Below are 25,416 nucleotides of genomic sequence, written 5' to 3' on the forward strand. Positions count from 1 at the left end.
TTTTGATAACTTTTATGCTGGTCCAAGCTTCCAAGTGCATGGAATCATTTGGTTTCTAAAAAAAAAATAAATGTTAATCATATATATTGATATTAAAATTTTTGTAAAATTTGATTAATTTAATTTTTAAGTAATTAGTTTTTAGATTTGTCGAAAAATATTTGATTGAATATGTTATCTTAAAATATGTCTATATCGTGAAATTTGCGTACATATACTTAAATATCGAAACAAAAATCTAGAACAGGCGATAAAATTGAAATGAGATTTGAAAAAACGATAAAAAAAAATATGATGTGTTCTTCTCATGAACATACATAAAAAGTTTATTGTCTCCTTGATATCTATATTTATATACGAAAGAATTCATCAATTTACAAATAAATTTTTACATAACGTTATTTCGTCAATTGTTATTTGATTGATAATTCAATGAAAAATTTTCTGATAAAACAATCATCGTGATAAAAAGAAAATCAACAATAGCGTATCTGTATGAGATTTTATTATCAAAAAGCCATTCATAATTGAGAAGATAACTAATACAATGAAATAAGATACGTCACACGAAATCTTTAATACCAAGAGATAAATTATGAAGTCATAGTTATTATAAAACTAAAATTGTAACGATCATATTTTTTCAACGATATTACGAGATTAAATGTTTTTATATTCATAAATACGATCATACGATTTCTCTTTTTTTTTTAAATAAATAGACAACGAATTCAATTTTCTAGATATAATATTTAGTCTAATTAATATAGAAAATTGTAATGATTCTAATTTTTTTTATTGATATTTAAACATGTTGATTTTATTTTTAGCACTATAGACGATTTATCTCTCAATCAAAAAAGGGAGCAATAAAAAGGAACATAAAGGGTCTTTAATTGGATCTGATCAACTTAATTAAATTCATGCGGTCGTCAATTGTTTGTCAGTACGTCGGAATATACCAAATGATCTTTTGAATAAATTAATATTCGAAGAGAATATTAAAAAAATAAATTTAATTTTGGTTTTGGAAATGTTTTGGTATGTAAAAACGAGAATACCTTTGAACACATTGAAAATCGATGATCACTATTTAAAAATATTATGTCACAATCATGTTTCTTTGAAGACATTCATGTACAAAATGTTTCAAAGTAAAAGGATGATTCTATTTTAAAAATTAATTGACAATATTTTGTCATAATAAAATCTTTATATTTTAATATGAAATTAAATAATATAATTAAAATATATGAGATTGTCAGTATTCTTTATGATGAAAAAATATTTACTACGTATATTGAAATTAATAATAATATGGAAATGTGTAATAATATGGAAATTATCGTGAAAAAGAAACAAAAAATGAACTAGGCGTTCCCCAAGGCATTTCGATAATTAATTACTAACCTCTATCTTGATGGTGAGCACCGTTATTTGCATTCTCATGCTAGGAATTCATTTGAACATTTTCTGTCCTGACTTAAGAAAATATGAGAATTAATTTAAAATTTTAACAATACTATTTTGTGAATATAGTTTAATTTCAATTTAATACGTTGGGAAATTAAAGTCAATTAGAAAAGTTAATTTTAGAGTTTCCTATATATTTCTTAAATAGGTAATATTGTACACAAAAATTACTGGTTGCCAATTGCTATTTATTATTCGAATATAATTGAATATAAGTCATGTATTTTGGCATTAATTAAACTAAAATAATGCTGAAGCACTTTTCCCTTTTTTCACATAAACATATACCATAGCCGAATTGCTATCACGAGCAACACCGTTCGCAACTTTCGCAACGATTTACGACTTGCAACTTTCGTTCTATAGTCATAGACTGAGTTCGAACGATTGATCATGGTTCCGTAAGTAACGTGATATCCCGCAAGGAATGCTCGGCGATACCTTTAAACGCGAAGTACTGTCGACAACGCACGTAGAACTTGACCCCGCCGCGTCAATCCATCGCCGTTTGGTGTCAGTGACCTGCCTCAAAAAAAGAAACTAATTCCATCGGCCAGTTGCCCGTTACATACTTCTCTCATCGCACATATGGCTATGAGATGGATTCTGCGATCTCTCGAGTCGAATTCAGAGCCGCCTGTCGTTCGTTTTGGTGACTGGATCGATGTACCTACCGAACAAACTATCCTTTCGAAAGAGGTTACCCGTTAGAAATTCGGTGGAACGAAGTATTGCGTCATTAGTCATTCTATATCTCTTGCGTAAAACGTGATGGATCGTTTGTTGATGAGTATTGTGCAGTTATATTTGGTCACAATATTTATTTGAGAAAGTAAATAATACAATATTTACTGTTTTAATTTTCTATGAGAGTATGTACTTTTTAATAACTGATAATTTGAATTAATTTAATTCTTTAAACTATATCAATTCGATTATATTCGAATATTTTCAAATTTTTTTTTGGATTACATATTCATAACATGTGTTATCATAACGAAGTATATAATAATTTTATTCTATCAAATTTGATTTATGCACTTTGATTATTTTATTTTGATAGAAAACGTAATTGAATAGCAGATATGACTAATCTTTCTATTTGGATATCTGATTGTTCTTATGGAACAAACGACAAGACATATCGCTTAAGTTGATTTTATTGATCACGATTCAAGGCAATGTTCGTAGTTATCTATTCAGTCGCTCGCAGGTCCATTGAGTTGTGTATGCAAATCTATGTAACGCATGCTACTCGCGTATACATAGTTACATATAAATGCAAGTGTCTACAAAAGACTGTTTTGCGATAATAACGAGACGTTTTGACAAGTAGGCGGCACTTTTTCATAGCAAAGCAATAAGACTCGTCAACGGAAGTGTAATGTTTTTACGCGTCTCTTTGTACCAATTTAAGATAAACGAATATACGAGAGGGGACAATTTGCGTTGGCAAATTGACCTATCACTAAAGAATGTTATAATGCATGTGGTCCTATATATTATTTTATTTAGAAGATCTAATGTTACGAACCATTATTGTGGAAATAGAAACCGGTAAGTTATCTGTAGTATATATTTCAAGCAATACCAGTTTCTTTAGTGTGTTATCTCTCAACAAGGCAAAGATATTTTAGTCCATCTTTCATTTGATCATGTTGCAATCTCTTCTTCCGAATCACACGTACCGATTTTCTGGCTCGTGAAGCGGTGAAACATTGTCGCGTAAAAAAAGGAAAAAGAATCGATTCAAGTACGTATATCAACAAAAGGACGGTGGCCTTTCGTGTTCCTTTATGTCGTCTAAATGTTAAATCGGTACAAGAGAAGAAGAGAAGAAACTGATCGGTAGCAAGCCGGCTTTACGAACACGTCCGGGGGGCCCCGCGTAACCAGTTTGTGATTGGTTAAGCTGTGTACCACGTGGCGACGTTGCGCGGGTGGGGATTGGCCAGCACGGCCGCGCTCCGCGAGCGAAAGCAGCGAGTTTTGTTCTAGTATTTACCCCGCGGTGTAAAGTTGGCTCTCGCGCTCTCCGGTGTCCTTAAGTCACGTTCCATTGTTCGCGTCGCTCCTTCAAGTTTCTCTCACACCGTAGAGAATCCCCATTGTTCCTGGGCTTGTGCTTTTTAGTGGTTGAACGCCATACGAATTGTGCGCCATGTTCGCGCCGCGAACAACACGCGATTCACCGGTTACCGTAGCAAGTGATACGTTTTTTTCGTAAACAAGTTGTGTGTGCGTTTAAATCCCACTCTGGATTTTACTGGCGGTGTGTATGATTACGTGTTCTTGCCGTTAGGAAGGCAAAAGTCTAGTGGTAGTAAACGACGAGGCGAGAGCACGCTGTGGGATCGTGGAATGCGCGCTGACAGGTATCCACCACCGCGCCGTCGCACTCGGAATTCACTGTGCGGTTCTAACCTTTCTTTCTTTCTTTATCCTTAATGCGTCACTTCCTTCTCACTCGTAACAACGTAGAACTTGCGTGTTTACGCGATCATCCACCTCTCTTTGCACTTTTCTTTCTTTCTTCTTTTCTTTAATCTTTCTTTCTTTCTCTTTCTAATGATTATACTCGCGTCTATATTGCATCGTGGACGCTTCGCCACTTTTGACAGCTGTCACGGTTGAAGTGTGTACTGAGGCAACTCGTTTCATTTTGTTGAATGTCGATAAGAAGGAGAAAACTATACGTTATCGTGCATTATTCTTTTTTCTCGAAGTATCAATGTTTTGTAACATAATTGTGGTAATTTGTTATATTCTGTAAAATATTTTTAGATTTATACTTATAACATAATTATAACATAAATGAGTTTCAAATAATCAGTTTAAAAATATGATATACGTACATTTCAATAAATAATTATATAATTTAATTTCAAATTTAAAACATTACATAGTACCCTAGAGTTATTACTAGTCTTAAATGGATCTCGTAATTATCTTAATTTATTTATGACGTAAATCGGATATCTTTATTATTACCACAATGAATGTAAGGATCAATTTTTTTCTTAATAAAAGTTAATCATGCGAGAGTTGCCGGATTACTAAACACATCTGCAGCTAAAGTACGTTATGTAAAGTGAAAGTGACTACAGAATCATGTTAAAGGTTGCGATACTTGGTGCAAAATCATGTATTATAAATTCAGGTTAATGAATATTTGATTTTCTTTCTCTGTTTTTTATCAAGAAAACAAATAATTTATATTTAAATTTATGAAAAAAATTTATAAAAATTATAAAAAATCAGAGAATCTATTCATAGAATTTTATCAAATGTATAGTGATCTTCTGTTTTTTCATCTTTAGTATAGTTTTTAATGTTTTTATTTCTATACATTGTGGTAATGAGTACATATTTAGTATATAAGTTAGTCGGAATTATGAAAAAGACCTATATGCTTGACGTGGCAAGCGGAATGAAACAGTTTGTATCTCTTTTTCTTTGAAGTTGTCCGCCAAGGACAACTAACAAATGACACGAGAACGTTGCAACCTGAGACAGTTCGATTCGACAATTCGAAAACATACTATGTAGTTGGTACTATTTTGAATATATTTCATATCTATGTCAAATGCATATTAATCATTTCTGTCTTATATCTTTCTTGGAAATAAAATATATATATATATTCTTGATAAATTATATATTCTAATAAAATATATATTCTTGTATAAATATTGTTTGCTTTAAAGATAAGTCGATATTTTTTACTTATATTGAATAATTTTGTAAAAAGAAATATAAAAATTTTTATATCATGAATTATTGATATCATACAGTATTATAAAAATCATTAAGATAAATATTATCTTAAGTTAAATGTAATAATCCATTTATTATTAATATTTACAATAGCTTGAAAAAAAAAATTTGAAACAACTATAAAATAATTATTTTAATCTTATCATATAATATTGTTTTTTTTTTCTTGTTTTAAAAATAAATTTCAATATGGAATATTAATATATATTATAGAAATAGTTTAAAATTGTTATTTCAAATTGAAACTATTTAAAATTTATTTTTATTTAAAAATGTTGAATTATATATAGATATATACTGAAATCTACATTATCTTTCATTCTTTCTCTATTCTATCTATTAAAATCTTAATCTTAAATCTAAAAAATCTTTTATGTTCTTCTTTCAAATCTAATAATTTTTGTTCAATTGAACAATTCAATAATCATTCAGTCACGCGTATTTAATTCTACCTTCTATATAAACATTCATCAGCTGATTGCGACAAATTCAATGAAGAAATATCTACAAGGAACACTTGTTTGCAAAGAATTGTGATCTGCGTTGAATTAGAACAACTAATCATATGATCGAGAGGCCACGAATGATATTATATAAGTTGAATGACGCAGGAAGAGCATCAATTTAGAAAACATTCTTCTATCCCGTGGTTTGTATCGGGTATCATCTCGTCAGTATTCTAGATCGAGTGCCGTTTGAAGTTTCGCGCTCTTCCGTAATCTTGGCTGTGGCGTATGTATTAGAACGATAGAAATGATAGAAATCTATCTTCTTTTCTATTCATTAACCTTTATGTCTACATTTTTTTAATTTTAAATCTTTGCCTGATTTCAACCTGATTTCACATATAAACCGACCTTTATTTCAAAAAATGCGAATGGAATTACAAGCATGGTCAATTATTCCAGTCGTGGATCGGGATAATAAAACTTAGCGGTAAACATACACGGTGATATTTCGATTTCTTTGCGAACTGCATTTCTCTTCTCTTCTCTTCTCTCTCTTTCTCTCGCTCTCGCTCTTACTCTCTCTCTGTTTCGGGGTCGTCACGAAATTACGAACACACGTACCGTTTTTCAGTCCGTCGAGCAAATACGAGCGCAATAAAATTTGCTGCAGCTTTCGGTGGACGGTTGGCTTCAGGAAGAGAGATAGGAGCCTCGAAGGATCGCCGCGAGGGGCGACAACCTTACTCGATCCTTATCCAATTACGCATGCGTAACTTTTGCTGCGCGCAGAGATTCCTGCCGCGTCGTTTAAATCCGCGGCTCGCGGCAATATTTTAACGTTGCGTTGCGCGCAACAAGGTAAACCCACCGTCGTTTCTTTTCGTCCAACATCGTATAGATACGAACAGACAACGGATTCCATCGTACGGTGCGTTTTGTATGTATACGTATACCGGTATACATGCATTGGAGGGGGGGTAATCGTTACACCCACGCGTTTTCTTCGCGCGAGTAACGTTTTTTTTTTTTTGCTTTTTTTTTTCTTTGAATTAAAACGCCTCGTGGAATCTCGAATTCAATGGGCGTGAGACGTTGAGAATAAATTGTTTCATGGTCGGTATTTGAAGGCAATTCTCGTGGATTCGATCGGATCGGAGTTGCGTATTCGTATTGAAAATCGATTATCAACAACACGGGATTGCAACTTAAGTGTAGTTTGTTGTGAACAGTTTGTTGGAACGATAACTTTGTGAAACGATGCTAGGCAAAACAGGTGTTTTTTATTTTTTGCGTTTTATTTTTGAAAGAGAATAAAAATGGCACCATTTCCTCTTTTTTTTTTAACCTAAATATGCGTTTTCTATATTTGCTACATCTTGTGCGAACGGAATTCAAAAGTGGAACATAGAATGAACCACTAATGTTATCTTTATGTATCTTTATATCTATATTTCTCAAATAACGGTCATTTATATCCTCCTGTTTCTTTGGAACGATTGGCCTATTAACCACGATAACGAGAATAAATAATTCCGCATCGTTTCGTTATTTACTGCAAAGCAGAAAATTGCGTCACCGAAATTATACGCGCCACGTAGCTACTATACTTACTCCTGTCTAACGATTCCTCTAACGGGCATTAAATTTCACCTATAAAGCGCGCTGTTCATTTTCTATAATATCACCAACGGCTGAATCGCCGCTTAGAATTCGAAACAGCCATTCAAAGTTCCGTGAATGCGCCACGGTTCATAAACCACCGACAAAGTCTTTCGTTTCGATTCTATCCACGAAAATGTAACATTCGTTTCGTTAGAATTAACTTCGTCATCCATCCTCCCCGTTAAATCTCTCGCGAACTTCCGTTTTCGCCCGGATATTCTAATTTTTCTTTCTTATTCTCTCGAATAAGACGAGAGAATAAGAAATGAGTTACGAAATACGTAACACGCGTTCTTTCGATTCTCACCGTACTTTTACCCATTTGCAGAGAACGGAGACTCGGTAACCGGAAGGGTTGGAGGGCAGAGCATGAGGGTCGGCGTGGAAACGCGGGAAGAAGATTCACAGCTCGGCGAAGCGGTTAATGACTGGCGGTCACCAAACACAGTTGGACACGTCTCCACCGGTTGGAGATGAGCACGAAGGAAGCGATCACCACGATGACGACCACCGTTTCTTCAACGGGGGCGACGCTCGCGTCGTCGCCGAAGCTCGACGTCGAGGCAGAGGACGACGAGGAGGAGCCATCGACCACGTTCGACGCGTTGGATATGGATCTGGTGAACGGACCGAATCCGTGGCTTCCGGCCTATGGCTTCCAGCTGCAGCATCGTTCCCATTTTCAACCTACGCACGAGGATCTACGGACTAATGGTTCGTACTCTGTGTGTGCGTGTGTGCGCATGCGCGAGTGTTAGTTATCGTTTCACTTTCCATCAGTCGGTTAAACGATGCGCACAGTCGAAACTGTGATCACTGCGACGCGTTTAATTTAAAAAAAAACTCCGTGGTTCTCTAACCTTAGGAAATTACCCGCGAGTTAATTTTCTATTGCTTTTTTCTCGTGTATTGAGGCGCACATACAATGATTGAAATACGTACGATATGATTGAATACTTTCTACTCGTTAAACGCGATTTATACGCGGTAATAAGACGATGATTTTTCTTTTTCTTTTTTTTTTTTTTTTTATTTTTTTATTATTATTCTCGCGTCTTAATATCAAAGGTGATCGGTAAAATGGAAAATAAGAATGGAAATGAGACGAGTGGATATTTCGAAAGAATTAAATTAGGATAAAATGGGAAAACGATGTTGCGAATTGTATCACGCTTTCATCCATTCCTACGATCTCACGCGAAGGAAGTGACCGGTTTGTTAATTACGCGTAGATCTCTCGGTTTCTGTTTTACATTAATCCGTTGAAGAGCGAGTCGTGAGTCACGAAAATATTTTTCTCTCTCATATATATATATACATTGAAAAAAAAGATAACGTCGGTAAAGCGTAAATTTATTCAAACGGATATATCGAGAGTTGTTCGCGAAAATAAAAAGAAAAAAAAAAATAAAATAAAATAAAACTTTTATAGACAAAAATTCCGCATCTTCCAAGGTAACTCGTTCTAATATACTCGCCAGATCTGCTCGTGATCTGTCACGAACTGTTACATCGAACAGGAAGCCTCGTTATGTACGATGAATTCTTACTACCCCTCTCTCCTCTACGCTCTATATATTAATAGATACTTGTATCGTTGCCTTAATTTCTATTGGATAGAGAAAAGTATCGCGCGGGTATGAATACAAATCGTCTGTTAATGGTAAAAACGCTTGATACGGACTACTTTCTATAATCATAGATCGTAGAACGAAAGAAAGAGAGAGAAAAAGAATTCTAAGAGCAACCAAGATGACGATCTCGATTCTCCTCGAAGAAGAAGGAAGAAGAAGCCTTCTTCCACTCTAGAGAATCTATTAAAATCCACGCGTTACAACAACAAAAAAAAAACAATTACCCAGGCGAAACACACTCCGGTTTCTTTTATCGGCTGATCACGGGTTACGCAAAAGAGTGCAACACCGACGATGCGGATTCATTCATTCGTTCGTTGGTCGTTTCCTCGTGACCAAGCGCGATTCGAATGACGCGCACTGCACTGCGAAACGAGGCAGATCACCGATTATTTTTGTGTAAGGCGACTGATTATTCACGTCCGTTGTCCGGTTGCGGAACGAACGGGCTCGCCGCAACAGGTGGTTCTCTTTCCTCCGTCATATTGCAGAACGAGTGTACAACTCGTATATATAGGGTGTCGATATATTCATGGAATAAAGTTTGGAATTGATATATATATATATATATCTCGGTTCAATTTATTTTATGTAAAGGATTATAATTAAAGAATTTTAATAAGATATATACAGGGTGTCGATATATTCGTGGAACAAAGTTTGGAGAAAATAGAGAAAGAAAGGAAAAAGCAAAAGTTGGTACATAAAAATCTCCGTTAAATTTACTTTATGTAAAGAATTGTGATTAAAGAATTTTGATGAGATATATACAAGGTGTCGATATATTTGTGGAACAAAGTTTGGAAAAAATGGAGATAGGAAAAAATAAAAATTGGTACATAAAAATCTCTTTTATGTAAAAGATTGTAATTAAAGAATTTTGATGAGATATATACAGGGTGTCAATATATTCATGGAACAATGTTTGAAGGAAATGAAGAAAGAAAGGAAAAAGCAAAAATTGATACATAAAAATCTCGGTTAAATTTATTTTATGTAAAGGATTGTGATTAAAGAATTTTGATGAGATATATACAGGGTGTCGATATATTCGTGAAACAAAATTTGAAGGAAATGGAGAAAGCAAAAGTTGGTACATAAAAATCTCGGTTAAATTTATTTTTTTTTTTATGTAAAGAATTGTGATTAAAGAATTTTGATGAGATATGTATAGGGTGTCGATATATTCGTGAAACAAAGTTTGAAGGAAATGGAGAAAGAAAGGAAAAAGCAAAAGTTGATATATAAAAATCTCTTTTATGTAAAAGATTATAATTAAACAATTTTTATGAGATATATACAGGGTGTCGATATATTTGTGGAACAAAGTTTGGAGAAAATGAAGAAAGACAGGAAAAAGCAAAAGTTGATACATAAAAATCTCGGTTTATTTATTATAAAATTTATTTTATGTAAAGGAAATTGTGATTAAAGAATTTTGATGAGATATATACAGGGTGTCGATATATTCATGGAACAATATTTGGAGGAAATAAAAAAAGAAAGGAAAAAGCAAAAGTTGATACATAAAAATCTCTTTTATGTAAAAGATTGTAATTAAAGAATTTTTATGAGATATATACAGGGTGTCGATATATTCATGGAACAACGTTTGGAGAAAATAGAGAAAGAAAGGAAAAAGCAAAAGTTGGTATACATAAAAATCTCGGTTAAATTAATTTTATGTAAAGGATTGTGATTAAAGAGTTGTGATGGGATAAATCACGATATTAATTTTGTCGAAACAAAATTTTCTCGATAATAGAAAAATGTGGAATTCATAGTTGCAATGCAATTGAAAGTTAAGTTTAGATGAAATTAAGGTTAATTGAAAAAGTATTTTATTAATTAAAATTAATATAAAAATATTTGAATAAAAATATTTGAATATCTATAGTTATTATAATAACATTTTATCGAAGTAATTTTAGTATCGATGATTAAGATTTTATTCATCTCTGACGAACTGAAATTATTTATGACTTAATAAAATAAAATACTCGTACGATATTTTTGCATTACCAACTTTTTTTCATTTTAGAATCGATTTTCAAAAAATCGACGTTTCTACGCTTGATTTCTCACCGCTTGAAACGATCGTTAAATTTCTAATTTGTTTCTTTCAAGTTGGGAATACTTTCTGAAATAGAATATTATATTATATATAATTATTTTCGATATAAAAAAATCAAAAACAGGGTGGAAATTTATAATATGCCACCTGTTTAATTGTAATATACGCTTGGCCATTGTCGAACAAATCTTTGTATCGTCGGATTATTTTTATGATTCAGCAAACGAGTGGGAGGAAGGACAGGTTTATATGCGCGTGTACGATAAAATAGCGGTGAATCCATAAGAATTCGAATCGAAGCGTCAAATCGCAAAATCTCCAATGACATAACGTATGCGTCATCACCGTTCGAGCTATTTAACGATTATCGATCGTTTCTTTGGAAAAAAAATCGAGCGAGCGATTTATAAAATATGAGAGAAGAACAATATTCATAATTATATTCAACTTGGTGGATTACCATCAATGTGGAATCGGACGTGTTTCTCTTTTTATTTATGATTCTGGATTAATTTCGTTTATATCGATATATATTTTTTATCTTTCTTCCATATATCGTCTATGAAACGTCTGTGAATGGTCATTTTATATTTCGCTAAAGATATGAAATATTCGATTCGATAACTTTATCATTTGACCTGACGGAGTCAAGATACGGAATTTCAAACATTTTGGATAAGATTTACATATGTTATCTGGAAAAAGAGTTCTGCATTCTTATTTATTATTATTTTATCTTATTTATTATTTTTTTCACGATGGATCGAAACATTTAATTCAACAATTATATAAAAATGGAGATTGAGAAATAATCGTGTTTCATTATGTGTTATTATATCCTATTACGAAGGATAAACATTAATGCTTAAGTTTCTCGCGTGTTGTGAAATGAAATGTTTCTTATTAGAAATTTTCACGGAAAATTCTTCTTCGTTATAATCGAGTGATTATTAAAGAGAATTACGAGAAATACGAGAAATGTTTCATTTATTAATTTTATTTTCTTTTATATAAAGCGTTTAGTTACGATTAAGATATTTCCGTATAAATTTCTAACTACGTTGAACATTGTATTTTACTTTTCTTATTTCGAGAAACGAGCAATTTTAATTTAACGCCAGAAACGCCTGTACGCAGGCAACCAGTGGAGCGTCGGTGTATTCGTCCGACCGACAAGGCAAAGAACGTTTAGTAACCTGTCACTGTATAGTGTGTACCATTTGCTTAATTCTTTAATGAAAAATTTTCGGAAAATTAATTTAGAAACAGTGAAAAATAATTTTTAATCGTACTTTGTATTTTAAACACAGATACTTATATTTTCTACTTATTATACTTATCTTAAAATATCATCAATGACTAATATAACGTATAATATTACAATAGTTATTTTTATGTATGAATAACTTTTCGATAAGAACTGCGTTAGCATAGATCTCACTGTTCGGTGTTTACCATACTGTAACATTCGTTCATAGCTAGCTAGCTTATTTGTAAACACTTTTATACGAAATATCGCGTTTGAAGTATCAAGTAAAAATCTCATAAGCGATAAAACGAAACTGAAACTAGGCAAGTAAAAATTAAATGTAGGGAAGAAATATTTAAACCAAGATTGAAAGGAGATTAGCGATAGTAATAATGGTCTTATAAATTTATTAATATCTAATGTTCCACTATTTTCTTATTATTGTTTGCAAATTCATATCGTGAGAGAATACGATATACACACAATAGTTTTTAATTAATAATTAATGGAATAAAATGTGTTTCAAATTCATGGAATTCCACGAAACATACCAATAACACACGAACGTTGAAACGTAATGGCATTGCTCGTTCGTTACTCGTGTGTATCATATTACATAAGAAAAACATGGCGGTGTTATTCTCGATGTGAAGCGATAACCTTGTTCTTACGAAAAAGACGACTTCGTGCTTATTGTACATTATTCATTCGTCTCAAAATTATTCGAAATAAAAATTTTCTCGGCTCGATCGAAATGTGAATAAATTTTTTTTTTTTAAACAATATTCGTTAAAAATCGTTGCTCTCCGTTCACAGATACGGTGCTGGTGCAGCAAGTGGATTTTCTGGAGACCATTTTAGAAGAAACGTCCGACGATCTGCAAAGCGATTCCGATCGAAGTGGAACCACTTACTGGGTCGGCTCGGACTCCGAAACTGAAAGCGTGATACACATACGAGCGAATAGATTAGCTGGTAAGAAATACACGTGATACACGTTAAAGTTACGAAGGCATGCAAATTTTTCTTCGATTAAAATTCTTTTAATCGAAACTCGCTATCGATTATAATTAAAGCAAAATTATCCAATAAGTTTAAAAATAAAACCAAAGAGTTTTTGGACCAGGATGTCGAATATCAATTTGGCTAGATCGAATATGGTGGCCGTGTGCCATTTGTTTCATTATACCTTCTAATTAAAACGATCTCACGTTTGAAACGAAATTCTGTAACAACAGGTGTAACATACTTTGATAATATATATATTAAATTTTTAAATTTTTTTAAATATTGCAACAGTTTGTCCTAAATTTTATTTTGTTAGTTTTGGTTGTATGCTGATTAGATAATAATTACTATGATATAACTTCCACTCTCTATATATAAGATTACCTCGAAAACGGTTCCAACAGTGATATTGAAGAACAAGTGAACGATGTTTCGTTTCGGAATACACGTTGCGAAACCTCATTCTCGCGTCTCGTCGGTATTCGTGATGGTGAACATTGTTCACCCGAGGTCCACTTTCTCTTTTCAGCTCCCGATCCCTCGATTCATTGACTCCCGAAGAATGAAATCGTATCCGTATATCTTCATTCAAACCAACATTCCGTAACCCGTTTTCTTCTTGTATAACAAAAACGAAAACATTTATTACAAACTCATTTATGAAACCCGAGTGTATCTATAAATAGATACAATAACGAGAGAGTTCGTTGAATCTGTGTAATTCTTCGATTTCCGAAGATCGATTATGATATGGAATAAGAAAATTTTCGATTTGTCATTAAGAAAACGTTATTTTTTATTTTTAATAATTACATTCAATATTTAAAAAAAAGTAATATTAGTGAGATGTGAATATTTGTTTGAATAAATATTTTTATTCAGTTCTTCGAATAATACGTTTAATAAGGACAGGTTCGTTTACTCTTTGTTCTTCGAACTCGAATTTATCGTTCACGTAACGAGATTCGTATCCACGATGGTTATGCGACCGTTGTAACGTGTCGGTATGTCCGGTTGCTATGCTTCAGGCATCACGGGCGCTGCATCACGCGCGCTCTCCTTTTGCGGGAGCGGTCGTTTGTCGAAACGATCTTTCATCGGCGCGGAATAATCGTTGATCCATTCTCGTTCCCTCGATAAATAGATCAGGAACGTGGACGCACGTGGAAAACTCACGTTTGAATTTGAATCGTGGTTTAACTCGGAAGTGGACTCGAACCACTTGTTACTCTAATTGAACGGTAATTGCATCTCAGACAATTAATCTCTTTTGTTTACGTCTTTATCGCTATCCTTCTCGCACCGAGAGTACCGTTAAGCGTTTTATTAAAAGTTGTTGGCTCGCTGAAAGGTGGTTCGTTCTGAACCTGTTAATCACTCTTGCTAATTACGTGTTGTAGTTTCGTAACAAGTGAACGTGGGTTTATTACATTTTGAAGTTTAAAGGGAATTTAAAGAGAAATAATATATATATATATATATTTTACATATTGTATATACTTCATTTCCCATCGTTAGATTTTTCCAAAAGAATTTAATAATAAAATTTCGCGCGCAAGTAAAATTTGCTTAAATTAAACATTTTTTTTTTTTTTTAGTTTTTGCTAAAAATGCTGAAAGAAAGATAACGTATCTCGGTAAAAGTAGCTCATGTAACTCAATACCGACATCTGACGGAAATACCAGGAACTTGAATTATAGAACAGTGTAATAGAAACGATAAACGTTTATTTTGGCCGTTCGCCAACTATTCTTTTTCCTTTTTTTTCTCAAGTTGAAGCGATTTATCCTGCTAATTATTGATCGATTCGCATATAAATTAAAGTGTCTAACTAACTGCATTTTCGAAGCAATATCGAGAATATATTATTCGATTATCGCACGAATAGAGTTCCTTTCTATTTTTTTTTTTTTTTTTTTTTTTTTTTTTTTTTCTTTTAATTCAGTGTTAAGGTCAATCGTGTCTACGATTCTACGCACGATCCTCTTCCGTCGCATCTAATATTAGATCACCTTCAACGTGATTCATATAGGATTACCATGGACTAGTCGTTGAATTCCACGTGCATGCGATCATGCGAAAATAAACCGAGACGAGAACAATGCATCGCGGAGCAAATTCAATTGCCGACCTGAAAAGAATTTCGAGCCGAGAGATGAGATTCGATCGGAAAGGGAGGAGGGAGGGTACGAAAACGTTTCGCGCGTTTATTTTCATTCGCGTTCCCCGAAAAATCTTCTGAATAGACCCCTTGTCCCCCAATTATGGAATCGGTTTCCACAGATCGGCACGTGCAACAATTGTAACCAACGGTTATATTAATAGCGAATTTTGCAAACGAATCTCGCGCAATTGTCAATAACGATACCCGATTCTGAAAAATACCCTTTATATTCGATTCAAGGCTGTATTCGCATCTCGACTCGAAAATTCTCGAATCTCTCTATAATTTTTCCCGAAAAAAAGAAAAGGCGAAAAAAATATCGAAAATGAAAACATCAACATGGAACACAAGCACGAATGAGACACGGCTCGATCTCCTTCGTGTAATCGGTGCTCGATATCGATTCCCTTTGCGTTTCTTTCACCGCTTTACTTATCGTCGAGCGACGGAAGTGGGGCGAGGAGTGGGGGCGGCCTGATTGGCGGTAGCCGTGTCGCGGCCAGGAAGCCGTGGTTCGTTCAACCGGAAGCGACGCTACACCGGTTGTCGGCTTCGTGACCGTCGATGCGACACGTGACCGCCGACACGAGGCCCCGATAACGGGTCGTTAATCGGCAGACGACACGTTTCGCGCCGGCCGACGCCTATCATCGCCCACCCTTTGCGACCTTTTGCGCACCGATAGTGGCTCTCAACCACCACTCGGTTCATGCGATAACTCGAGAAATGGCTCTCCCCCGCTATCATTTGGATCGCGGCGGCAATTCGAATCTCGGCGACAATATTTATTTATTTTTAACGTTCGATTTTTTTACGCGCGTAATCTTACAAAGTGTACAAAAATAATGTATCGTCGAATTTTTTTTTTTTTATCTAGATTTTTTTTTTATCTCAAATTAGACCGCGATCGGTCCACATGTTTGGCATTGTTGGTGGAAATAGAAATATTATTTTCGAAGTTTTCGAGTTTTTTGTAAGCATGGAATACGATAATGAAATTAGTTCGAGCGAAGATGATTTGTTTTTCGATTTTATTGAATAACGAAATTACTTAGTATTCGTTAAGGGATTGACGATAAGAGAGAAGGAAAATAGCGATGGAAATGGAGATGAGAGTGAGAGAAGGTGAGAAATAAGAATAATAGAATGTAGGAGAGCACGTTATTGGAATTGTAAGGTTTACTCTCAAGTTAGACTTGACAAACCGAGGACGAAAACGCATCTTGTTAATCGCTTTATTATTAAAATATCACGAGAAAACAACGATATAGAGTTTAATATTCGACAAATTTTCTTTCTTTTGTGTAAAGATATGTAAAAAAATATTAAATGAATCAGGTGAAATTTTATTTTAAGTAATTCATCAGGGAACGTGTAGGGAGATCGTCTCGAGTTGTTGAGTTCGGCCGAGCGAAGAAGGTCGAAGTTAACAGTCTAAGATTGCAATTCGCGCAGCGATATGAAAAAGTATGAAGTATTAGAAATATCGAGAGAAAGAATAAGAGGAGCGCAAACTTTTCGAATCATCTTTACCCCCTTGCTTCTCGCCAATCTTCGCCTTCACTTTAACAAGGTTGGCTCGAAAGTAGGTTGGGTTTGGCAGGTTTCGTCTCGCTTTTACTCTCACGGCACGCAAACTTTTTCCCCCCCTTTGTTCGATTTGTATTTAAAAACAAACGAAAAAGTAAATAAATTATAAATTAAAAATCTAACAAATTAAAGACAATTACTAAAAAAATTATAAACTAAAAAACAAGAAACTAATAAATTAAAGGCAATTGTTACAAACAAATGAAAAAGTAATAAAAATTATAAATTAAAAAATTAATAAATTATTAAAAAAATTATAAACTAGAAAATTGATAAATTAAAGGCAATTATTAAAAAAAATTATAAACTAAAAAAACAAAAAACTAATAAAGGCAATTACTAAAATCGAACGAAAAAGTAAATAAACTAAAAATCTAATAAATTAAAGGCAATTACTAAAAAAATCATAAACTAAAAAATTAATGAATTAAAGACAATTATTAAAAAAAATTATAAACTAAAAAATAAGAAACTAATAAATTAAAGGCAATTACTAAAAAGAATTATAAATTAAAAAACAAGAAATTAATAAATTAAAAGCAATTATTAAAAACAAACGAAAAAGTAATAAAAATTATAAACTAAAAAATATATATTAAAGGTAATTACTAAAAAAAATTATAAATGAAAAAACAAGAAACTAATAAATTAAAAACAATTATTAAAATCAAAATTATTAAAAATGAAAAAGTAATAAAAATTATAAACTAGAAAATTATATTAAAGGCAATTTTTTATTAAAAAAAATTATAAAGTAAAAAAACAAGAAACTAATAGATTAAAGGCAATTACTAAAAAAAATTATAAATTAAAAAAAAAACAAAAAACTAATAAAGGCGATTACTAAAATCGAACGAAAAAGTAAATAAACTAAAAAACTAATAAATTAAAGGCAATTATTAAAAAATATTATAAACTAAAAAATAAGAAACTAATAAATTAAAGGCAATTACTAAAAAGAATTATAAATTAAAAAAACAAAAAACTAATAAATTAAAGGCAATTATTAAAAAAAATTATAAACTAAAAAACAAAAAACTAATAAATTAAAAGCAATTATTAAAAACAAACGAAAAAAATAATAAAAATTATAAACTAAAAAATATATATTAAAATATACATTAAATTATTAAAAAAAATTATAAATTAAAAAACAAGAAATTACTAAATTAAAATTACTAAAAAAAATTATAAACTAAAAAAAAACAAAAAACTAATAAAAACGATTACGAAAATCGAACGAAAAGGTAAATAAACTAAAAAACTATAAACTAACTTATAAACTAAAAAACTAATAAATTAAAGGCAATTATTAAAAAAAAATTATAAACTAAAAAAACAAGAAACTAATAGATTAAAGTCAATTACATCCACTGTGTTTCCTCTGTTTTCTCTGGAAAGACGAAAGGCTGGACGGGAGCGGGAGCGAGTGCAATTCGGGGGCGGCGAGGAAGAAGAGGCGAAGGGGCGGCAAGTACAACGGCGGCAACGAGCGGGAGCAGCAGCGGGAGCACCAGGCGGTGTTCGACGATTATCCGGCTTCGCCGAGATCGTCGAGATCGTCCGCCTCCTCGAGATCGAGCTCCCTTCTTCAATTCGAGTCGTTGGAGAGGACCTGCGCCACCCTCTCGCCCTCTAGCTACAGCTTCGACTCGTTGGAGTATCCGAACCGGTCGAACGCCTCCCATCCCGGGAACACGTCTCCGGATAGCCTCGAACAGGACTACGACAAGGCTCTGCCAAATGGTTTTGGAAACGTGGACCACTTTTCCAGAATCAGGCCTTACCGTAGCTTCGAGAGTCTGGACACGTGTCAGAAGGAGGAGGAGGAGTTCGGCCACGGTTGCCTCACCAATGGCTTCACGCCTTTGTACCTGAAACGAAACGCGGAGCTGTCCAGGACACGCAGCAACGGCTACCACCGCCCCTCAAGGTAAACCATCCTTCCAAATTTTTGAATTGAAAAATTTCTTTAGAAGAGAACACCAGTTGTTTCGAATCGAAGGTATTCGTATGATTGGTTGAAATCGAAGTAGAACGATGTAATAATTATCTAAATTAATATTATTCTATTTAACTATATAAATAACTAGTAAATACTAAATAACTATATAATTAACTAAATATATATAACTAATATATAACTAATATATATATAACTAATATATAACTAATATATAACTAAATTTATATAATTAACTATATAATTATATAAATAATAATATTATTATTTAATATTATTTCTATTTAATAATTTTAATTGTATTTTTAGTTATTTAACTGGAGTAAATTGAGTAAGTACATAAGGTAATTATCATTTCGATTCTAACGCTCGATAGTTTTCACTTTCTGGATAGAGGATAATTCGAATGGTAAAGAAGTTTTAGTTATACCAAAATTGCGACTTATCCGGTAACGACAGCTGTCTCGTAGTAAATTTAACGTAATTCTTCACGATGCGGTTATACGCTGCCCGATCTCTCTTGGCATCGCTTCGCGTTCGTGACACGTTTATTTTTGCTATTGGATTTTTTTTCCCTATTGGATGATTCGAGGCGAAGACGGATAAATCGGTTATTTCCGACATTTTAATCCTGGTTTTCGTACTTCGATATTTGTCGCAGACGTAGGTTGGAAGCGTTAGGCGCGGGATAAACAAAGGTACGATTATCAGAGGGGGGGGAGGAGGGGGAGGATCATAAGTTTTCTTTGGCAACGAGAGCTTGCTACATGACCCTCGTTCTCTGGCCAAGTTACCGCAATCACGACCCTGAATAGACCTCCTTGACTTTTAATTTCGTGGAAGACTCGAATCCCGTGCGCGACATTTTTCGATTTTTCGAAGATGCAAGAAGGTGACGATCTTTAGAGAAATAAATATTTCGACATCTGTATTTAAAAAATCTTGTTTTGAAATTTATCTGTATAAAAAGAAAATTTTAACATTTTCATTATTTTCCTCGCAATAAAAATAGCTATTCGTGTATCGAATCTTTTTGTAACCTGTTTCAAAATTTATCTATGTAAAAAAAGAAAATTTTAAATATTTCGAAACTTCATTCCCCTCTCTTCAAAATTATTTTCCTTGCAATAAAAATATTTACTCGTGTATCGAATCTTGTTTTAAAATTTATCTAGGAAAAGAAAACAAATTTTAAATATTTCGAAACTTCATTTCCTTCCCTTCAAAATTATTTTCCTTGCAATAAAAATATTTATTCCTGTATCGAATCTTGTTTCAAAATTTATCTATAAAACAATATTCCAAATCTTCTCGTTTTAAAATTTATCTATAAAAGAAAAAAAATTTTAAATATTTCGAAACTTCATTTCCTTCTCTTCAAAATTATTTTCCTTGCAATAAAAATATTTATTCTTGTATCGAATTTTGTTTTAAAATTTATCTAGAAAAAGAAAACAAATTTTAAATATTTCGAAACTTTATTTCCTTCTTTTCAAAATTATTTTCCTCGCAATAAAAATATTTATTCCTGTATCAAATCTTATTTCAAAATTTATCTATAAAACAATATTCCAAATCTTCTCGTTTTAAAATTTATTTAGAAAAAGAAAACAAATTTTAAATATTTCGAAACTTTATTTCCTTCTTTTCAAAATTTTTTCCTCGCAATAAAAATATTTATTCCTGTATCGAATCTTATTTCAAAATTAAAACAATATTCTATAAAACAATATTCTGAATCTTCTCGTTTTAAAATTTATCTATAAAAGAAAAAAAATTTTAAATATTTCGAAATTTCATTTCCTTTTTTTCAAAATTATTTTCCTCGCAATAAAAATATTTATTCGTGTATCGAATCTTGTTTTAAAATTTATCTATAAAACAATATTCCAAATTTTCTCGTTTTAAAATTTAACTATAAAAGAAAACAAATTTTAAATATTTCGAAACTTCATTTCCTTATTTTCAAAATTATTTTCCTCGCAATAAAAATATTTATTCCTTCAAAATTTCTATCTATAAAACAATATTCCGAAAAACAAACCCCCTTCATTCTTTTCCTCAAAATTATTTTCCTCGCAATAAAAATATTTACTCGTGTAACCTTGTTTTAACCTTGTTTCGAAATTTATATCATTATCTATATAAATTTCCTAATTCAACATGCTCCATCGGAAAAATTTTCTCTTTCGATCGAATTCAGGGATTTTTGGCACGAGGACGACGAATACGAGGACAACGACGACGACGAAGACGACGAAGTGGAGGAGGACCTCGAGGAGCGTTGCGCTCCTCGCGCGTCGAAGGACAATCGGCCAGGCACGGTCGAGCTCGAGGACCGACTGATGGTGTTCGGGGATTGCAACTACGCCACGTCCCTGGATTACAGGAACACGATCGACCTTCGAGAGATCGGCGTCGAGTCGAAGAGGGACGCCCTGTTGGATCTGAAGTCGGGCCAGGCTGGCGTGTCGAGTTCGTTCCGTCTGTTGCAGACCAGGTTAAATATAGCGGGCAATATGGCGCACGTACGCAACAACATGGTCGCCGATCATTATCATCATCATCATCATCATCACCACCATCATCTTCCTCTTCATCATCATCATCATCATTACCAGACCCAGCACAACCAGCACGAGCAGCAGCAGTTGCACGGTTACGAGCAGCACGAGCAGCAGCACCAGCGTCAAGGGTGGAGCAACGAGGACTGTTTTAATTTTAGATTCACGGATAAATCTCAAAGCGCGCCCAGTCTCCTAACCACCGTCGACGAGTCTGCACGCGTGCCATCGTCACGCTCCTTCTTCCCCACCTCGAACCACTTCGCCACAATTTCCTCGAATCTGTTCGAGAATTACACGAGGGTAGCCAGCGTCCCCGTTGATTTGAACCTGTGCGGCGTCGAGGCGACGCGAGACGATGATACGTCCTCTCCAGTGAGCGATACTTCGAGTGTTCCACGCGAGCCCGACGAAATGGCGGAAGTGAGCAGTAGCGACAGCGGCGTGCAGAGCGGCGAGAAGAGGCAATCGAGGAAGAGTTTGGAAGAAGAGGAGGAGGAGGCGAAGAGGAAGAAATGTTCGAGCTCGGTGAGGACCCAACAGGGATCGTCGTACAACGCGATCCTGGACGGGAGGATGGTCGAGGAGGAGTGCGTGGGAGGGGAGCATTGCTCGAGGAAACGTGTCACTTCGACGGTGAAAACTCAGGATCGTGCGTTGGACGGTATGGGGGCGATCGAGCAGTTGAAACGCTCGCAATTCGAGGAGGGTAGCTCGAACGGTAACGCGGCGAGCGACGGTATCGACGGAGGGCCGACGGTTGAGAGAACGCCGTCCGGAAAGCAACGGCCATGGAAGGTGAAGAACAACGCGAGCTACGAGCTGGCCCAGCAGTTCGAGATAGACGAGAGGAATTTTCGGTCGGGCAAGTGGCGGAGGGAAATCGGGAACGAGGGTGAGAAAGCGGGGGGGAGAAGCGTGGGGCGTAAACGTAAAGTGTTGAACAACGCGAGTTACGAGCTTGCCCAACAGTGCGACTACATCAAAGCTCTCCAATCGTGCAGAGGTGCTTTCCAACGGATGGACGCGTGCGACGAGCTCGAGGAGCCGATACTCGCCGGCAAATCGTCGCTCAGGCTCAGGGCCTCGGACATGGTGCAACAGATGAGCAGCAGCTCCACGTCCAATCTGACCGCGGCTTATCGCAACGAGGAACGCTCGTCGTACATGGACACGAGGCCGTATTCCAAATCGACGGAGAATATCTCGACTCAATTCTCGACGGCCCCGTTCACCAGGATCCCGATCAACGAGCTTGGCCAACGGCTTCTCGGGGAGAGGCAGAAGGAGAAGGAGGTAGAGGAGGAGGAGGAGGAGGAGGAGGGGACGCTTTTGAGCCAGATAAAAAAAAACTCGGATCCATTTTCAATCTATGGAGACGATCCTAGTGCCCGTGCCCTAGTAGACGACGAGGTAGATTTACCCTGCTTGGAGACCAAACCCATAATAGGAACTTCCAGCGTGGAGGGGAGCGCGTCGCAGGCCGAGGGAACGAGCTCAAACGAGACGATTCCTTACCGATCATTCTCAACCCTGGAACGCGTTTGTTCGAACGCTTGTAACGAGGCCGCGGTTTCGAGTGCGGTTTCCAAGGACTGCTACACCACCATCACCGACACCACCGACGCCGAACGCGACGCGGTGACGGTTGTCGAGGCGAGCAGTTGTTCGAAGAGATCGTTCATCGGTGATTTCTATCCGGAAAAAATCGTGCGGTTGCAGCAACGGGAGGGCCAACGGGAGAAGGAGAAAGAGGAGGAGGAGGAGGAGGAGGAGGATCATCGACCGATCGACGATCCGAGTAGCGAGGATAAAAACGAGAGTCCTTCGACGTTACCTACCACTGTCCTATCGTCGTCGGCTTGCAACGGTAGGAACGGTAGTGGAGAATTGCTGTGGAGGGTCATAGTGGAAAAGCAGGAGAAGGAGGCTACCGTGGAGAAGGTTACGAAGAGGGAAGAGGAAAACGAGGAGGAGAAGAAGAGGAAGAAGAGAGAGCGAGAGAGGGAGAAGGAGGGAGCGGAAGAAGCGAGGGGACACGAGCAGCAGCACGGTGTCCACGGTGTTGGCGTTGGCCCCCCACCAGGCGGTAGCAGCAACAGCGACGGCCTGGAACCCGATGGTGAACGGAGTGGGAATCCAGCGGTGGCCGTGGCAGTTGATACGAATCATCGCGGTGATCGCGACAAACGTCACGAGGAGAACGCGGCGGCAACAACTGCGCCGGTTAGGGTAAACGACAACGACGACGACAACGAGGAGGAGGGCCACGCGGCGACTGTTATGTCGGCCACCACGACCACCACCACCACCGCAACCACCACCAACGCGAAACCGCGGCTGTTCGTCACGCCGGCATCACCCGTCATCGTTGGGCCAACCATCGGGAACAACGACACGTCCGCGGCAAGATTTCAACGAAACATGGTCGTCGACGCGTCGTCCGCGACCACCGTGAAGGAGGAGAGGAAAAAGGGTGGATTGGGTGGATTTCTTCAACGTTTCTCGAGGCTACGGTTCAGTGGTAGATCGAAAGTGCCGCGGTCCGAGGTGCAAAAAAAGAGTGATACGATCGGCCAAGTGAATCGCGCGAAGGTGACCGGCGAGGAGAAGGTTAAGAAGGAGCCGGATTATATCATCATTCCGTTACATCCTCCGGAGGAGGAGAGGCAAAAGCAGGATCAACAACAACAACAACAGAACGTTGTTGCCGAGAGTAGAGCCGAGGACACCGGGAATGGCAGAACTGTCGCCGACGTTCAACGAAGTACCTCCAATATTAGGTGAGTGTTCGATCGATGTGATATTTTGTATGGAACAGCCACGTGGTGTTTTTACGAGTAATATATTTTTTTACGAGTAAAACATTTTATATCGTAATGCGAAACGAATACCTTTTCTTTTCTTTTTATCTTTTTTTTCTTCTTCATTTGTAACCGACAAGATTTGTGATCGACGAGAAGAGAAACTTCGTCCCCTACATCGAAGAATAAAGTGTTGCGCGTCGATCGACGTTGACTTTGACCTCACCAATTGTTTACACGATTTCGCGCGGACATATAGAGCCCGGTATGAATCACGGTTTGTGCCGCCTTCTATGGCTTCGACGCACGTAAACATTTATCTTTCCGCGCGATGGAAAATATGTCGACACCATTTAGCTTTTCCATTGTCGTTTATTTGAACGTTTCGTTCGGTATATTGTACGAGAAGACAACGGACGAATGTTTCGCGAAGATATTTTTCGCACGCGAGGAACAATAAACCTAGAATTCGCGATACGCGTGTGCGGTTATATCGGTGTGGTGTGTAATCTAACCTCGGGTGCAAAATCGCGCAGACGTTGCTCGAAAGCCTATAACGTAATATGTCTTACATAATTAGCGGATTATGAAAGGAATCTATACATACATATACATAACCTTATACGCCTCGATCTTCAGTTTCTACTTGGCCGTATCGTTGATAGTTACCAATGATTATAGTTACGTTATACTTGCAATGCCTTATGCGTTTAACACGTTCACTGATCAGTCGGATTTTCATTACCTATGTTGAATGAATAATCGTCTTACAAAGTCTATTTCTGCATCGTGAAATTTTATATATGTTTTCTACATATATATATATGAATATTCTGATTTATTTACGGATCGATTATGCAAGTGTGATTAAAATTCGTATTCGAATAGTTTATTTGATTGTGAAAATATATTCTCTCTGAATATACGTTATAAACGTCCCACGAATTCGTTTCCGTGGTAGGTTTCCCCGCTAAATAGACAACAATAACGAGGTCAGCGATACC

The 25,416-nt window shown here is 35.7% G+C and overlaps 1 protein-coding gene across 9 annotated transcripts in view; it reads left to right on the forward strand.

Annotated features, from left to right (window-relative positions):
- Positions 1-2,492: 2,492 nt before the first annotated feature.
- LOC122720721 overlaps positions 2,493-25,416 on the forward strand; it is a 78,808-nt gene continuing 55,884 nt past the window's right edge. For 5 of the 9 annotated variants that reach the window (XM_043947697.1, XM_043947676.1, XM_043947626.1 and 2 more), the window contains exons 1-5: positions 2,493-3,848; positions 7,690-8,075; positions 13,135-13,293; positions 18,483-19,014; positions 21,248-24,391. In XM_043947697.1, the coding sequence (XP_043803632.1) occupies positions 7,835-8,075; positions 13,135-13,293; positions 18,483-19,014; positions 21,248-24,391 (4,076 nt within the window). In that variant the 5' untranslated portion in view covers positions 2,493-3,848; positions 7,690-7,834. Of the gene's footprint in view, positions 3,885-3,924; positions 4,226-5,913; positions 5,983-7,689; positions 8,076-13,134; positions 13,294-18,482; positions 19,015-21,247; positions 24,392-25,416 lie in introns of those variants that run through there. The other 4 variants (XM_043947686.1, XM_043947634.1, XM_043947651.1 and 1 more) reach the window with 4 other exon arrangements.

Source organism: Apis laboriosa, unplaced genomic scaffold (assembly GCF_014066325.1).
Source record: "Apis laboriosa isolate Shangri-la unplaced genomic scaffold, ASM1406632v1 scaffold105_cov147, whole genome shotgun sequence".
NCBI classification, from domain to species: Eukaryota; Metazoa; Arthropoda; class Insecta; order Hymenoptera; family Apidae; genus Apis; species Apis laboriosa.